The 19,687-nt window shown below is 32.0% G+C and overlaps 1 protein-coding gene across 1 annotated transcript in view; it reads left to right on the top strand.

Moving 5' to 3' along the window:
• LOC108746502 (follistatin-A) overlaps positions 1–19,687 on the top strand; it is a 26,861-nt gene that overhangs the window by 2,057 nt on the left and 5,117 nt on the right. The window contains exons 3-5 of the mRNA XM_018483321.1: positions 9,360–9,548; positions 9,844–10,062; positions 10,871–11,107. Coding sequence (XP_018338823.1) covers positions 9,360–9,548; positions 9,844–10,062; positions 10,871–11,107 — 645 coding nt within the window. The remainder of the gene's footprint in view (positions 1–9,359; positions 9,549–9,843; positions 10,063–10,870; positions 11,108–19,687) is intronic.

Genomic DNA, 19,687 nt, shown 5'->3' on the forward strand with positions numbered 1-19,687 from the left:
CATCTCTAATATATATAAAAGATAATAAAAATAATCTTTTAATGGCTCAATAATAATAAACAATAAATAACAAAAAGGGGCTACAAACCAGATTTTTATGATTTCATTTCAGATTCTTAGAACATACGTTTCGACCTTATTATTAAGTCATTATCAATGTAAAGAAATTAAATGTAAATTCGACAAAATTAATAAAACGGTTAAATACAAGTTATACAATTTATAGTTACGCAAAAAGTTGGCAGTATTTCTTCATATCTATCTTCTGCAACAATACAATGCTTTTCGTTCTGATAATAGTATCGGTCATATTCTTCCGTTATAACAGTCGCAATAAGTCTATGATAAAAATATTAAACATGATGAGTGATTAAATAAAAATGTATCAGCACATTCTCACCTGCGATTGGTAAATCAGGATATAATCAAATTGAAACAATAAGTCCATTTAATTTGTAAGAAACAAATGAGATCAGAGATAAAAATTGAAATCAGTTCAGTCAAATTGCTTGTATTGTATAAAAGATAATGACAGTATAATAGAAATTTTCTCTAGTTCAACATTTTAATTCTATTAAGATTTTAGATCCGAGGTTTGCTTTATCATTAGCTAAAAATATGATTTAATTAAATTAAAAATTAAATTAAAAAAGAACTTCTTTTGATAAACTATAGAGATAAACTTGTGTTGTTCAATATAACGTAACTGCTTTTATCATGAACAATTTACAATTGTAATATTTTTTTAGTTAGTATACAATTTGTAATTTATTCACGGAGCTACAATTTCCAACATTACAGTTTGCTGTTGCGGGTATCGAGGCCTAGCTGTTACGTATTCGTCAATTTATTACTTTGTAGTGGACAATTCATGAATCGAGCAAAACAAAACGTATACTTGCATATCGCAATTTTACATAAATTTAATAATGCACTTGCTTATTTCACATTAGTCCAATATATGCGCTACAATCTTTTTTATTTTATTTTTTTAAATCAAGAGAAGAAACATAAGACGCTAGATAGGACACCAATGATATTCGATTTTCTATAGCAATAACTTTTGTCGTTCTTGTTCGGCTTTCTGCGTTTCGATATGAATCTAGTGTTCTAAAGTGCGTACTAACGCATTCTGACAAACCCACACAAATACATACTGCATGTGTTTGTTTTCTACACCGACTTAAATCCGTATGTCAGCAACAATGTCGACAATCATGGTGATGATCGCCAATTACATACAATATCAATTAAATTAGTCCTCTATTGACATGGTTGATTATTCGTAGAAAGGCATAAAATGATCGATTGCTTTTCGATAGGTGATAGAGTGCAAATTAATTCAGCGTTAATTCAATGCTTATACCTATGACGGCACCGTTTATACTTTATACCGCAAGTACAGACAACTGACAATGAGACGCGAAGTTTAAAAAAAACTTGATTAACGCCCACAAATAAATGATTTTACAAAAGGGTTTATAAATAAATGATAGATTAGTAAAGGAAGATAATTTTAAGCAGTGTTCTCTTTCCAAAGTTCGAAAGCACGCATTAAGTTGAACTTTTAGCTACTTTAAACCACATCTCACGTTCCATTTCTATTAACTAGACTGTTTTGCGATTTAGTCTCAACACATAATATGATAACTCGCATAAAGCAATTTTGGAAATAATTCGAGAAAAATCATCGAGAATAATAAATTTTAGCAGATTGATTAAAAAAAAAAAAAACTGCTTAAAAACTACAGACGATACAGCGCTGTCTGTTTTAGCGCTCTCTTGCCGAATCTTTGACTCTTGGAGGCCGATCATTCTACAGAGAAGGGGAAGAGGCTTTGCCGAGTCTGATATGGATGGGAAGAAGCTAAGTAAAAGGGACACGTTGAAACGTAAAGAGAAAGAGAGAGAGAGAGGAAGAGATGCAGCATGCATGCATGCATGCATGCATGCATGCATACGTGCACGCACGCGCGCACACGAAAGAGAAGAGAAAGAAGAAATAAAGATGGAAAGGGAAGGGATATACGAAACGGGGAGAGACAGAGAGAAAGAAGAAAAGATGAAGTGAGAGGAAAGGGGGAGGGGAAAGAAAGCCTGGTGTAATGGAGGAACCAGTTTGCGGGTCAGTGCTCCGCATCAACGAGAGGCGCTTCAGCCTCTAGACGCGCGGACGATGCCACCGAGTGAAAGAAGGACGGGGATGGGAGACTCAGTGGGTCCTGTGAAGGACGTGAAAGAGGAAGGAAGGGCTCGCACGTGATAGAGAAATCATTTGAGAAATATTGCGATTTGTAGATCAGTTTGCGCTCTGCACATGTAGATTTTCATAGCAATAAAAAAAAAATACAAAGTAATACGAAAGATTTCAATATGCAAAAAAAAAAGAAACATATCAGTTGTATCTAGACCAACTTGTTTAAAAAACAATTCATTATCACATCTTTTAATCAGGATATATTCAATCTTATCCTGTCGATACAAATATTTAACACGTATATTAAACAAATAAAGATTCTTTATACGATAAGATCTGTAATATATACATGTAGATAAAAAGTACAGAAAAATGAAATATTATATAATATATTATTCTTATTATTGTTAGACATACTGTACATACGATATGTCTCGATCTTGAAAAGAGGAGATGACGTAATAAATAAAAATGAATACCACGTGAGAGAAAGAGAAAAATGGAAAGAGGAAAAACAATATTTTTCGAAAATATATACCAGTACGCATAAAACTGGTTCTATTAGCTGGGCGTGTATAGATGCATCGGATTAGCACCTCGGATCCGTATCCGTTGGCATGGGTAGAACATGGTAAAAACAGTTCGACGAACATGACCGAAGGCGCAGCAGCAGTCTTGGGAGATGGTAAGCCCGCGATAAAACACTTGAGTTATGCGCGCGTGCGCGTGCGGTTGGCTTCATATTCCATATGAAGAAAGTTAGTATTTAAAAAAACCTGTAAGATATTGTCGCGCACGATACACCACAATAACACATCAATAATACTAATTCACTTCATTCGATGCAGACCAGACATCCTCGAATGTCTACGAATCAAACGTGATTGATCTCGTTTCAAGTCTAATTGATGGTGATAAAGTGTGAAATATACAATATAAAATAAAATGCGTTTACGATTGAAATTCGAAAGATTTATTTATTTTTATAATGTAATGTTCGAAGACGATGTAAAATTTTATTATTGACAAGCTGTAAAATTAGAAAGAAAACGAATAACATTTTGCTAATTGTATCCATCTTTTGCAAGCGTGATGTCAAACATTTGTTCAAAAATTCTATCGTTATTGACTTTAAACGTTATTAACTTTAAACAGGTCTATGTCAGAAAGCACAACTTGTATTATACACCTCAGTGGGTTCCCGTGTGGAAATAATATACAAGTGGGTTTGCAAACTACGTTAGAAAATTAACGATTTAAAATTATAATCTCACTTTTATTCATCGTATTTTCGCTACTAATCACGGATTTTGAGCGACAGGTCAAAATGACTATTTATAGTATACGTATACTTGACAGAGATGACGTCACAGGTGACACACATTTTCTAGTGTACTTTTCGGAATTACTAGAAAACTCAAGGATCGGAAGTGGTGGAAAAAGAGAAAGAAAAAAACAAAAGGGGAATCTTGTGGTTTTGGTCAACCGGTCGAGTTGCCGTGTACGGGGACAATCTCAGAGCCTTGATGACTAACCGCGTGCCCGTCTTGTTCGGGCAAGAACTCGTCTCCCCTACGGCACGTCGCGAATACCTGCCCAGCACTTGCTTCAGCAAGCACCGATCTTTTTACCACCTGCTGCCGCACGATCTTGCGACGTTCAGTGTTGTTTTGTCAGTATATACCGGAACAGCTTAAGACGATTAAAGTTTGTGTACGAGATTCATGACAAACAGAAAAGATTATGTGTTTGTCATTTGTATCATCAGATATACAATTTTTTTTATTACTTTATTATAATAAACATATTCTTGAATATTGGCATGATAGATTTTGAAATTTTCGGTTAATAATTGCAAAATTACATGTTGTATGTTTCTAACACTGAAGATGATTTTAATTGTGGTCATAACGTTTGTAATTGTCAGTTATTGTTAATAATACACACAAACATTTTACCTGCAAACCAATATAAGTTTTAAATGCAAGCCAATGTAAGCCGAAATGTTACCATCCAATGTTGGATGTTACCATCCGGCTTACATTGGCTTGCATTTTTTATTCATCTTAATTTATTTCTTGGAAGCCTTATTATTCGAGATAGAGATATTGTTTCTATAGTCCAATAAAACAGACCAATTAATATATAAATTTGCATATATAAATTTTCAAGTAGTTGGAATTTTTAAGTAGTTGAAGAAATGACTGTACGTGTGCATAAAGGCTGGCACTGTAAACATATCGAGAACGACTAGGCACTTTAATCGACAGGTTGTATCTTGCATGCCAACGTGCCCATAGAATCTATCGGTTGGATAGTTTACATACACACACACCACACACGCGCGCGCGCACACACGCGCACACACACACACACACACACACACACACACACACACACACACACACACACACCATACATAAAACTCTGTTATTTAAAAAAATCTAATCTCTAAAACTGAAAATCTAAAGTTATAATATATCTGATAATTCCATATGAAAACGTCTTAAAGTCCTACACCGTATATTTGTATTCGTCATAAAATAAAATATCAAATATAATATTTCTTATTCTCATACTTGCTACTCAAATATGATTAAAAATTATAATGTAGTGACGATAAAGTCTACAAAATGAAGGAATAAAAAAAAGTAGCGTTCCTGATTCTTTCTCCATTTATTTCAATAGAATCTGTGATATACATCACTGTGATTATGTTGATAAAAAATTTAAATATAAAATGAAAAAAATTTCATTCACTTCATAAATGAGAAATGAAAATGATGATTTTATTTTTGTAAAACACACATATACATATTGAATGAAATATACATATTGAATGAAAGAATTTGTTACAAACCGAATCAACGTAAATCAGAATTAATGATACCAAAAAAAAAAAGTGCTGCAATTTTAATTATCGTTATTTTAAATAAAGTAATTTGTAGTAAAATAGTTAAAAGCTTATTTGATCCATCTGCTTTAAGTGATCCTAAAGGAATCATTTCACAATAAGATATATATATATATACATGAACTACAATACAAATACTGAACACAATACAAGGGGATTTTGATTAACAATTCATTCAAGTATCTTTAAATAACGAAAAAACAAAATTTTAAGATTTAATATTTAACAGTTTTTTTTGCAAAAAAAAATTTAATATTATATTCAGTCAAATACACACGCACGCACAATATTTTATATAGGTAATTAAATATTTAAAACATATAAAATCGTACCATAAAAAAAGGAAATGTATTCAGTTAATTTTCGTTAGATTAACGTTTACTACATATTTTAACTTGAATTCAATTGCTTTTTATAGAAATAAAAATCACAAAAGATTGAAAATTGTGATTAAGACATATCACAATGAAAAGACGACATTATATATCGTATACAAGGAGAGATTACAATTTTAGCTGTGATGTAATCATAGCGAGCTGTAAATAAAAAAAAGAGTAAAAACTAAAAGAGAAGAATTTGGAAGTTATGAAACTTTGTCATCTGCTCGAACAGTGAGTTTGTTCTTTATAAATATGTTCTTTATAACAAATTCTCTAGATAGCCACCACACTGCTAATAACTTATTGTGTGTGAATTGCGAATATATTCCAATCATTGTTATTCTATATAATATTCTATATGTTGTATAGAATAACGATAATGACGGATTGGTGCTGGTGGTAGTGATGACGATAGTGGTGATATAGTGGTAGGGGTGGTGGAAGTGAAGATGGTGGTGACGATGATGGTGGCAGTGATAGTGGCAGTAATGGTGGCAATGATGGTGATGATTACGGTGATGGTGATGATGATGGTGATAGTGGTGAAGTAGTGGTGGTGATGGGTGATGGTAATGATGATACTAGCTATAAAAAGATAAAGAGCGAGAAAACTCGATGAGAAACGAGTGAGGTTTAAAAAGAACGAGTAGAAGAGAGAAAGAAGGGTGTAACTGGGCCAAACGGTAGCTACGTCGCGGTCTAGACACGCCGAACTGTGCCGTTCGGCTTCCCATCATGCTTCCCTCCCCTCTCTCTTCATCAATTCTCCTTTCTCCTTTTCTCTTCCCTTTTTCTCATCCTTCTCTCTTCCTCTTTCGCCTCTTCTATCTCATCTCTCCTCTGTTCTCTTTTTTGCTTTTCCTTTTCTTTCCTCTCTCGTCTTCTTTCTTCTCTCTTTTCTCCATACCTCACCCCATCGCACTATATCGAGTAAAGAAATTAATGTTTCGTATTTATCAAACTTTCCCTTTCGTTTCATAACGAGGTAGTAGTAATGATTTCGTCGTCTCCTAGTGTCAATGGCACGTTTCGTTACTCACGTCAGTTAGTTGATAAATAATCGGTAACAGCGGTTTCGCATTAATATATTTCCAGTGTTAGTGAATTAAACAATAAGAAAAGAACATTTGTGCAACGTGTGTGTATGCGTACAAGCGCATGAAAGCACTTCTGAAACACGCACCACAATATAAATAAATAACTGTGTAGTAAAACCATTATTGATAAAATGCGAAAATATCAAGTAAATTCTAATTTTATCAATAAATATGTTACCAATGGAGATAGAAAGGCGATATAATAAAAGAATGACAAATAATAGAAATAAATATTATCTGATTTCTCTATGCAAGGCAAAAGAAGATCACCACTCTTTTGGACAATATTTCTTAAACAAAAGCTAAAGATAAAAAAACTTAAAAAAATAAATACCGACTAGAAAGTATCTTTTATCAAATAACATAGCAGTGTTTATAATATTGTTTGTAATTTTGCAATAATTAACTTTTTCGTAAGATAAGCAAAAACGAACAAAATAGGCAAAAATCTATCAAAATGAGCTTCAAAACTGATACAGTAAGCAGTAAGTAATACCACACATATTTCTATTCTTTTTCTTTCAAAGGAGTCATCTGTATACAAAATACCTACAAGTGAATATATTTTATATAATAAGACTTTCTAGAATCTTTTCATTTCAATATAAATTATTTTTTGTTAATTTATATACATATATTTTATACTGTTTTGCAAGGTGTAGGCATATAACACGCAATTTCTTTTTTCTTTTTAAGCTTTTTTTTTTATATAAATACACAATTGCTTTCATCTTCAATAGGTGACTTCTATTTGTGACACTATACATATACCTATATAACGCAATATTGTAGAGATTAAGTTAGCTTATGGTCTGTTTTACAGACAGGTGTGCCGATTTACGCTCCAATATTTTATATTTAAAACCGTATTATGAAAAAAATAAGAAAGAAGAAATATTAATAAAACTGATTTAGGAAACCACAAATATAAAATGATGTAATCTTATCAATAATATAGCCTGCACTATTATTAAAACTACACAATTTGCAAAAAAAAAAATTGTAAGAATTTTATTTTCGCATGTGTAGAATTCATTTTTAGCTGAGTTTGTATAGAAATAAGTCACAATTAAATTGTAAATATATGAATTACGAATTTTCTTTAATTATCTAAACAGTTTTTGTCAATATTAATAAAGAGCGATAACTTAATTTGCGAAAAACAAGAGGGTGTTTCTTTAGGAAGCCTATACCAGTATTGGTGACTTTCCTTTACAATTGCATATATGATAGTTTAATCATACAAATATATCATATAATTACGTATATGATCGTCAGCAGGCATATTGGCACATATTTGACTGGGTCAGTAATATAAATGAGCCAAGTTTCGAATGTGCATTATTATCATTCTCAAACAGATACATTATCAATTTTATATGTGTTAAATGAATAATATATTGTTATATCTAATTTTAAATAAAATTATCACATCTGCACTTTATTTTTATAACTATTTATAACCAATAAAAGGAATCATTTGCTTTTGTTCAGAATTATTGAAGCTCTGCTTCGTTCTATATATCGTATATAATCGTCCTAGCTTGTAATATATAAATCAATAGCGTAGTAATATATAAATCAACTAATATATAAATCAATTATTTTCGAACAAAATACTAATATATAAGAAAAAAAATTGAAAAAGTTTTACGAGAGAGAGAGAGAGAGAGAGAATGTGTGTGTGTGTGTGTGTCTACTTTAGCCTCGATTTTTAGCTAAACGTCATACTACTGTTGTATCTTGTAGCGAGTATTATAGTTGACACAATTCACTTGGCATTCCCGAGAACTGAAACGTAAATAAATGAGATCATTCAATGTGAGAAGAAAATATACACATTTATTAATATCGCGAAATGAGGAATTTCTCAGTCACTTCATATCATCTTGAATAAACATTGTCAACGATTTCAGCCAAATTTTTATTTAAATTAACTTGGAAATCATGACGCTATATAGTGTCAAATTAACACCATACAGTTTCAAAGACCATTGTTTTAGTCTAAACTAACGATATATTGAATAAGAGCGGTGCCGACTTAACATTAATTAGGTTAAATTTTTACTACATATTTAATAGTGAAGTAATGTATATGTGCTGTGTAAGTATAAAAATAATTGTATAAAAGCATATTTTCTTTATAGATAAATATTTCATACCAATATATGTTTATTTGTCCTATTTTATGATAATTTTACATAACATAGGCCTTTGTTCCACTTTCTCTATTACCAATCGCATAAATTAATGTGTTATTTTTTTACACATAATTTTAATTCAAAAATATACCTATAAGATGTTCCTTTTTGATGTACCACTGATTAGCTAACTAACATCAGAAAACACAACTGCATAAACAATCTACTCGTTCAATTTGAGACATATCCATACGTTTATACATTGAGCACAATGGACGTTGACTCACAATTTTGAGATGACATGATAGTCGAAAGCTAAAGAAATAAAGGACAATTCGACATTATTAAGTCTCTCTCTTCAAGATTTATACTTTCTTTTAGTAAATGAATAATTTTCATTAAAACGCGCGCGCGCGTTGTGTGTGTGTGTGTGTGTAGAGTTGCACACTTCTTCTATTATAAAATATATTCGTACGTATATATAATATGATAATCTTTAAAATCTTATTATAGTAGTATTTCCACCATTTCTTTATTTCATCTCTCTCTCTCTCTCTCTCTCTCTCTCTCTCTCTCTCTACAAAAAAATTTGAATCTTACATATATTTTATTTAGATCAATCTGTGTTAGGTGGTATATGTTGGTCATCTATCAGTAACGGACGTTGTAAGGAACTTTTATCGCAAAGTATTACGAGAGAAAATTGTTGCGCATCTAATGCAGCAGCAGCGACTGCTTATTCTGATGAGGATCTGGATAGTGGAAGTCTCTTCTTCTGGAGAGTTCTTGGTGGAGGTGTGCAGTGCCGCCCTTGTCGAGGTACACAAATATAAGTTATATTACTCTTCATCTTCAATCGAACAATAATAATCTAAAAAACTAGTTTTATTCTCATTTTTGAGGTTTTATATAAAATACTATATTCTGCCTTTCTGCGTACGTATGTGTAATGTGCGTAATTTCAGTTATTAAAAGAAAAAAAGCAAAAGTTCTTTGTCGATTCTATTATTTCTGTGCACTTAACTAGTAACAATCACGTTATCTCAAACATAATCGTTAACATATACGTTATATGTAAATGTGCACAGATATGAATCGTTTTTATTCGATACAGAGAGTTGCACGGAAGTGAGGTGCGAAGAAGGAAAAAAGTGCATAGTACGTAGAGGAAGACCGAGGTGCGTGTGTAGTCCAGAGTGCAAAGCACCGCGTGGTGGTGGACCGGTCTGCGGAACGGATGGCAAAAGTTACAAAAGCCTTTGCAGACTCAAAAAGCGAGCTTGCAAGAAGGGCAGTCATGAACTCGCGGTTGCCTACAACGGCCACTGCCAAAGTAAGTATGTATAAATCAAGTGATTGTCTCCATATTTTTTTGTAAAAATATTTTGCTTCTCTTTTTTAAAATTACCAAATATTTAATGACATTATTCATTGGTATTATACCTTTCGCAGAAATGACAATTATGTTAATTAAGAGTGTATCAGGGCATATAAATGCAATAAAATTAAAGAAAACATCCGGTTATCATTTGTCGATATGATAATTGTTTCATATTTTATTCTCGTAATTTAATAATCGCACGTGTTAAAAAAGAATACTTTCATTTTGTAAAATATCGAAAGGTTGATGTAAAAATAGAAAATTTGCGCTCGATACATCGACATAACAATACCAAATATTTTAGTATTAAATATTATTTAAAATCTCTCTTATGCAATTTTTTAACAGTTTCTCTTTTTACATGTCTCAAGTTGCTTGCATTAAAAAATTTAATGTTATATAATGCTATAATATTAATGTAATAACGTAAATAAAGTAACATAAAGCTTAGGACGAGCTTGACAGTGAAAGATGCAAACAATTAACATGCCGTAAAGCTAAGAGAATAAATTATAGATACTGAATAATTTAAATTTAATACTCTGGATCTCTTGAGATTATTTTAAATTAATTAAGTGACTTGAGTCATATAATTAAACGAACAGGGAACAGGACACAGCTAAGTGAACGAGAGCACGTAATTATCGGTAGAAACCAAATGGCTGGTGACTAATTGTAAGGATAAAAATAAAGAAAACCAATGCGTCTATCACGGAGGCAGTTTACGACTGTGCGTAATAACGTGCAAAGTGTCGAGCAGGTTCGTGCGCACGGGTTCGGTGCGGCCAAGGTCGGAGCTGTCTGCTGGATCAGAACCTAAGTCCTCACTGTGTGAGGTGCGCTCGCAGGTGCCCTCAAGCACTCCCGCATCAGGTCGCCGGCGCACGCCCCGTCTGTGGAGCCGACGGAAACACCTACAAGAGTGCCTGCCACCTGCGACTCGCCGCTTGCCGCGCAGGTCGCGCCATTCCCGTCGCTTATAAGGGTCATTGCAAACGTAAGTTTCTCTCTCTCTCTCTCTCTCTCTCTCACACACACACACACACACACACACACACACACACACACACACACACACACACACAACGCACATCCAAATTTATCTTTCTTCGAAACCATTTACAAAGTTTTTTGAAAGTCATAGAGAATAACATAAAAAAAAATCTATTGCAAAGTTGTGACAACCATGCGCGCTTTTTAACTGTTCTAAAATTATAACAGTCAAATATACACAAAACTTTTTAAAGACGAAAGAACAAGAACTTTTTAATTGCTTTGCATAAGTAACTGATCTGCAATATTTTGTAAAATATCAAGAATATTGTAGATAAACTATTTATTAATTTGAACTATTTATGTTTTAATGTAAAACAATTAACAAAATTATTAAATTTACAGTGATAAAATGATAAAAACGCTCCACAGCTGTTATAATTTGACAAAGATGATATCTATAACCTGTAACGTAGGAAAATATGTAGGTGATTATAAAAGAATGTGATTAATGAAAATAAAAATAGAAGCAAAAAAAATTAGTTTTATTGATAAATAAACGAATAATCAATTGGCTGCTGCTTTGCATCGGAATATGTCTTATTATTTTATGTTTTGCGCAATGTCGACGAAATCTCACAAGTATCTATTCCACCTACAGCAGCCAAGACACGATGTCTTTAAACGAGAAATCTATGAGAATAATAAAACAGGAAATCTTTAGTCACATTCAATAAAACATATTGTTTCTCCTTAAACATTTTCAAAATGTTTATTGTTATTAAACTGAAGTTTGCAAATATCATGTTTTTTAAATTGATATCTATTCTATACACTTTATAATCATCAATATTTGTTCTTTCAATAGTTTTCTTTTCAATATTTTTTAACTTTAACCCTAGAACACAACCAATATTGAAGGATACAATATTGTTACTGAAACGTAAATTTTATGTATAATAAAAAGAAATAAGCTACACTTATTAATACAATCACAAGTTTTTCACACATTTCACACTTTTAATAAAATATTTTTTATCTGAACATTTGTAAACACAAATAACTTAATTATTAACTTAAAAGGAAAGAAAGCCTAACCATAAATTCAATCCTGAATAAATAATATAGAATATACAGTTCAATTGTGCATGCGTGCGTGCAAGATCTCCATAACAATTAAATAAAATAAAATATACAATATAAAAATAATAATACAAATATTTAAAAATTGAAATCGGAAAAATTTTATCGATCACATTCTTTGTTACAATACCAATCACCAAGGAGTCCAAATTGATATGTAATAAATAGAATTTTTTTTAAAGCTTGTCTTCGCTTGCCCTAGCTTTTAACATGGCAAATTGTATCTCCTAATGACTATTGGAGGCACAATTTAACAATCAAAGACTTCGCTCACTTGAATGAATGTATCAATATTATCGATTCTAATCTTCTTAATTATTCAATTATTACTATATTATAATATTAACTTATATGATCTAAAATCTATTTATTTTTTATTCACATCACACAAAAGACATTCTTAAATAATTATTTAAAATTTTCATGACTCTAAAATTGTTTTAAAATTAATGATTATTTTGTAAAATCTATAATTGAGCGATAGAAAATGGATAACTATCAGGTATGACCTATGCTGTCGTGTTTCTCATGAATGTTTTCTATCACAAGACGAAGAGAAAAGAAATGTAAAAATAAAAAAACATCAGAAGGCAATTCCAAGATCGTTCCAGGAAGTTCATCGACCGGGATGCGATCTGCTGGGTTGCGAAAGAGAAAAAATTATTTAAAAAAGTGGAAGGAAAAAACGAGAGATAAAAAGCATAATTTTTTGTTCATTCCCATCGATCGAAATTGCTGTGAACCCTCAACTTGGAACACGACACGATCGCTGATTATCAATCAGATTGACAGATTCTTTTCCAGGAGATCATATCAGGCATCTTTCAAGGAATATCACGCGATCCGCACGACCACCTGGCGCTTTGATTATTTCAAATAGCGCTCATTATATCATAGACACGCAATTACTCCAAGAAAATTTATTAATTTCTCTCACAAAATTAACTTTAAAGCACGGATAAAAATTAATTTGTTAATTTTAGTTTCTATTTGGTTTTTTTATATATTTTATATATTTAACATTTTTTAATATATTTTATTTTTAATTTCTTCAGTATATAAATTTTTTATAATAGCAACAATAAACAAAAAGAGTCGCGAACATGAATCTAGAATGTGTAAAGAAAAATAGTATCGTTATGTACAACCATAAATGTAATCAACGCACATTAGTATGCTTGTAAATACATATCTTTGTATCGTTCTTCTGGTCATTTAACGAACTAACTAGATTTAACTAACGTACGTACTTATTTTTATACATATTTACTATATATTTGTGTCATTTTCACATATTATTAATTAAACGTATATAATATGTTTACGCAATTCGTACATATGAAAATCCAAGACACGATCTTTTACATTTTCGACACTTATCCTCGTGCTCTCGCACTCTTTGTCCCCGATTGAACTAAAAATAACTCGGCTACAAGAATTCGGCATGTACCGATTAGGATTCCCTACAGAGAATGAAAGTTCGAATCGATTATTATTTCATAAGAAATGCGACCGTGAAATCAGATCAGTTTGAACTGATGGAAAACTGTGAAAGCTGAAGATTTGTTAATTATAAAGATATTACACACTAAAAGTATTGCATATAAGATGCCATATATAAAGGTTTATACAGTATTATGTGAAAGCAGTAATTATGCAGGATATTCTTAGAAGGCTTGTGATGGAGGTTCTGCTTTTTCATTACATGACGTCTCGCAAGACGATTACATCAAGCATGCCTAACGTGTATTCTCTTTTTAGAATCTCAAAAAAAAAAAAATAATATAAAGTAAAATAATAAAAGATGTCTTTTCTGTCGTCAAAACATTTATAGCTATAAGATTATATTCCAAATTTGAATTTTAATTGCCTTTTTGATCTAGATTAAAATTTTATTGCCATAAACGCTTGATAAAATGCTTTCAATGCATAGCCATTCAATAGTTCTTTTGTACTTTTATTTATTTGTACATTTGTAATCTCTTCGCAAAATCATTACGAAATTATTACAAAATAATATGTATTTAAATATTATATACCTTCATTCTTTTTCTCAATAACATTGCTGTTACATTAATATTCACAGTTTTATCTTTTAATAAATTCAAAAAATCTTAACTTAAAAAGTTACGTAAAATTAGATTTGTAAAAAAAAATATCTATACCTTATGAATGCCGATTCCATATATAGCATGTCGCGACATTTTTTAGGATAATATTATTGCAACGTGAAACTTTATGAAAAATTAAGTGATAAAAGTGTAAACCATTTTTTCCGCAAAGTGATTTTTTTAGTATGAATGTTTAAAGTTTGACTAATCAAAAACATTGATTAAAAAGTCATCTGTCCATGTGATAGTGTGCATACAGCGGCAACATTTTATTCCTTTATTATTAGCTGCATTCAGAACGTTTATTTTGCAATTGTTGGAAGTTTTCTTCCAGCACTGATTGGATTATACTTTTAGATCTGAAAGAATGAAGATCCTATCTCAGCAGACAAACATAAAACGGTTGCAAAATTGTTGTGTTGTGCTGAATGCAGCCATTATTAAATATTATTATATTATTCTCGAATTTCGGGGAATACACCCTATATATCCGCGAGAAACTATTAAATAGCTTAGCCTAATTGTTTAATGACTTAAACACTTTCAAATGCGTTTGTCTAAAATTTCATTTTTTGAGTTAGAGATGGCGTAGTCTTTACCATTGAAACAATGACGTATCTTCAATGTATCATGTTATAAGCTACTCTATAAGATGTCAAAAAGTATTTTTTTCATCGTCAATTTATGTGTTAAAAAAATTTAGCATTCAAAGTGCATTATTTAACTAGAGACAAAATGTATTTGTTTAAAGGCGCTTCGGCCATACGATATGGCCAATGTATACCAACATGAGCAAATATCATACATGTATGTATGTACATGCTATACGTAATTATCTATATTGAATATAGATTCATGTTTAGTGAATATGTGTGTAAAGTTGGCGTATACGTTGGCCATATTGTCTGGAGGCGCCTCTATATTTTTAGTAATTGTTTAGCAATTTTGTTTAACATTATACATCCTGTTGATAGGATTTCCTATTGTTATTTTCTGTAAAGTGCGTAGTTTCCTGGTCTTCTTTCTCGGTTTTTAAAAATTATAAATTTTGGATGTCTCTAATATAAGTAGAAAATTTTTAAATTCAACACTCAATAACAACCAATTGATCGCACACGCGCGTGTTTAGTGAAAATTGAATAACTCATTCAGTTACTTTTATAAATTTGTATGTCATAAATTTATTAGTTGGAAAAGTGAAAGTTGGTTTCTTTACAAATCATTTATTAAATTTATTTTTCAAGTGCTCTACTTTATTTCACTATCGACTTTTCGAAAAATTATTTCCATCATTCGGTATATTAATAAAATTAAAGGAAAATCTATCTAAAACAAAAAACAAACGCGAGATTGAGTAACGCTCTTGTTTAAACAACTTGTTTTCCAACTAAAATCATCTGTAAAATGCTCTCTCTCTCTCTCTCTCTCCTCCTTTTCTCCCTCACTCTTGTCTTTCAAAAAATTCTCTTACATCTTCTGGAAACAGGTGAGTCGCAGGACCGTAAGGTTATCAAGATCAGTTTATATTAGTTCAAAAATAAGATAAAGAAGAGTCTGCGTTAGACGTAAATAAAGTGGAGTATCTTGGAGCACCTATGTATATGGAACGACTGTATGAAACATACCGTACGAGTTCTTTCTAGAGCTCAAAAATAAAAGGAAGAGAGAGGAGAAGAACGTCGAGGATCGAAGAACCGAAGAGAATCGTGTTGTTAGAACGATGGAGAAGTAACGAAGACAAGAAGCGGCAAATGCAAATCGAAGAGAGTAAAAAAGACAAAGAAGAGAAAGAAGGAACAGAAGATGAAAAAGAGAAGACGAGACAGAAAAGTATCAAAATAAAAGGAAAAAAGGGGAGAGTAAGGCGGAGCAGGGCGAGTAAAGTTTGTACAAGAAACCGCAGCAGCCCTCCACGAGTCTGCATGGACACGGTCCCCGGTAACAGTATTCAGTATAACGCCATACACTGACACGGTACAGCTTGGCGAGGCCACGGACGTCTGGCCAGTGCCAAGCACCGCGCTGTCCGTGCCAAGTTCGTCTTTTTTTATTAGACTCTGGCACAAGATTCTGCCGTCTTCCTTTCTCTCTCTCTCTCTCTCTCTCTCTCTCTCTGTTTTTCTTTCTCTCTTCTCATTGGTCGATGGACCGATATCGTTTCGTCTTGCTCTACTGTTTCCCTCCTTCTTCTCACAACCATATCAACATCCACGTGTTCACGTCTCAACATCGACATTCACCGCTGCATGCCTCCAGCTGAATACCTCTACATTGCGAATCAGCTCTCTCGCCAGCGCGCCATGGTGCCACCCCACCAGACCACCGATCCTTTACCTCTTAACACATCTCGCTCCCACTCATTATGTTTTTCACCTCGCGCCACTTAAGTTTCTACATCTATCCCCATACCGATGTCGTAGTCATGATGCTCGATACTGTAAACAATCCACGAAAGAAACCTTTGCTGGTTTGCAAACTATATGCACGTCGTGACTATACTTTACATATCGTCGTGACAACAAAACGATTCCGCGGACGATACTCATGCGCCAACGGCGACCATCAATGTCGTGCTACTTTTCTTAAGTACCACATGTATTGTACATATATGCATTTGTTGAAGTACTAAACTCTTTTTAGCGTTTTTATTGTGTTTTCAATTGCATTGTTCTTTTTTGTAAACAATTGGTATCATCTACCAATGAAGAATTACGATTCGATAGGCGTTATTTTATCTAACAATAAATAACACTTATTATTGTCGAACTTAATATCATAATCACCATCGCTTTACACATATTATATAATAGTTACACGGTTATTAGACAATTCTGCAAAGCAATCATCAAATCAATCGAGCAAAAATTTGTTTGTAATTACTTTGACATTGCCACAGGTTGACATGTTGCAAGTGTATGGAGGAAAAGACTTATCTTTATACAGCATGCATTACTACGTTCCTTTCGCGAACACTACTAAATATTCTTTATAAATATTATAAACGATAATATTGTAAATTTACACGATTGTAAATTTACAATTTTACGATTGTAAATTTAATAATAAGGAACTATGGGACGATGAAGTTGCTTCTATTGTAACTTGATTGCTCGTAATGTACTAATACGACTAAATAGATACAATGATGAAAATTTCAGATTTTAGTTATCTTCAGCTAGGATATCTAACAAAAGAATATTTACCAAATAAAAAGACGTTGCGTTTGATTGTTGATAGCAAAATTTTGGATATATAGATTTAGATTTATAGATGAGCTTTTGATGTCTTATCGTGTGTGAAATAGAAATCACTTTAGTTGCCTTGCTTTAATTCTGACACTCCTACAGATAGAATTGTATGATTTCTCAAATTCGGATATCGAATGGAAAGAATTGTATTTATATATTATAGAGCTTATAACATTCCTTTTTAATAGATTTGTAACTTTCAAGTATATACATATATATATGTATACATTTCCAGCTTATATTTTTTTATATACTTACTTTATACTATAATTATATACTTGCTTCTTTTTTCTTTTCTTTCGGATACAACATATAATATATTCAGTTAAAATGTATAAATATTTGTGATCACAAAGTAAAATTATTTAAACCAAATTAAGAACTTGAATAAACTGCCCAGTAATTATTCGGAAAATGAATACTCGGAGTCTGTATAATGTTCTTTACGAATTAGCTGACGAAAGTGACGAGTCAAAGTTGATTAATCCATATTAAATGTATAGCATAACTATTAATTAGCATCAAAATAAATTGCAGACTACTCAAATTTATACTGTGTGCAAAATTATTTATTTTTTACTTACACACACACACGCGCACGCACACATACAATAATTATTATAACAGTATTAATTTCTTTCTTTAACAGCACAAGGGTACATTATTCATTCTCTATCTCAGTGTCAATGATATTTTCAATCTGTACATACACTTGAAACTTGAGTTCTCCATAGCAATCTATAATATTATATATATTGACAATCTCTTTTCTTTGGTCCGAGAAAATGAATTCTCATGCGAATAAAAAAAAGTAAAAAGAAAAGCTAAAGATCATCGCGCGGTTCAGAGGATCAGCATGGTATACGTAGTACGTGTGTGCGACGAAGAGATAAATAAGTAAATAAACCAGCCGGTTTAGCGACGAGGTGTCGCGATGCAAATAATCGTCTTTCTCCGATTCGAGGATCCGAGGCGCGAAAGTGCACGCGTCTGTAAATATACCTATGCGCACGGAACGTATACCAACTTTTCTCGAACCTCGTCACATCTTCTCGCCACCTCCTATCTTTTCCTTCGTTCCCTCCTTGTATAGTTCCGCAATATCTTATACTCTGAAAGATTTCTCATTGTATGGTCGTTTATTTTTGTCACTGAAGCCATTAAGTAATTTGCTTATTTTTTCGACTCGCCAATGGAGGATTCGTACATGTATTGACATCATTTCTCATCCGTCAATACTTGACGCGCGTGGTTTTTACATGCCACGCTGACGGCAAATGATGCGGTGCGATGAGAATTATCCGGTTGTCGCATGGCAAATTATGCCTGCTGACAGAGACGGAAGTGGATAATGGCATAGAAGAGTAAAATTTTTATCGAGAAGGGTAAATATCGTTTCTGTGATATTACCGTTAGAAACGTAAAAAACGTTACTTATATATATATATATATAAAAATGCATAACTGTTATCATTACGAGCGCAATCACAACAAGTTACAGAGAGAAAGAGTGAAATATATTCTTAATTGTACCTATCTACTTCACACATAACTCATAATAACATTACAATACGTCCAACATTTGCAGTCTTATCATATATTTCCTGCACTTGAATGATAGTTGATAGGATAACGTTATAATAAACATGAAACATGTTTTTTATCATAACGTTGTACTGTCAACTATCATCTGGATCATAATGTAATTATCAGATTAGAGAAAAAGATATATGATATCAAAGAACCTTTTCTCTTTAAAGGAGTTCAAAAGCAAATGTTAAAAGCGTAAAATCAAAATCTCTCTTACTCTATCTTTCAATAGTTTTATTGCTCCAGTTTGAATACACAATTATGGTATGCTTAATTACACTAGAACCGCGGATCTAAATAAATTCAATCGTGATTCAAAACAAATCTGACTTTTTACCAGGGAGAGTTGTCACCATAAAAGTAAAATTATTTATAATTAATTATGATTACTTATGAAAAGTCATAAAAAATCTAAAGCTTCACGTGTAAATCCAAATTGGAAAAATGTGTGTGTGTGTGTGTGTGTGTGTGTGTGTGTGTGTGTGTGTGTGT

Source organism: Trachymyrmex septentrionalis, unplaced genomic scaffold (genome assembly GCF_001594115.1).
Source record: "Trachymyrmex septentrionalis isolate Tsep2-gDNA-1 unplaced genomic scaffold, Tsep1.0 scaffold107, whole genome shotgun sequence".
NCBI classification, from domain to species: Eukaryota; Metazoa; Arthropoda; class Insecta; order Hymenoptera; family Formicidae; genus Trachymyrmex; species Trachymyrmex septentrionalis.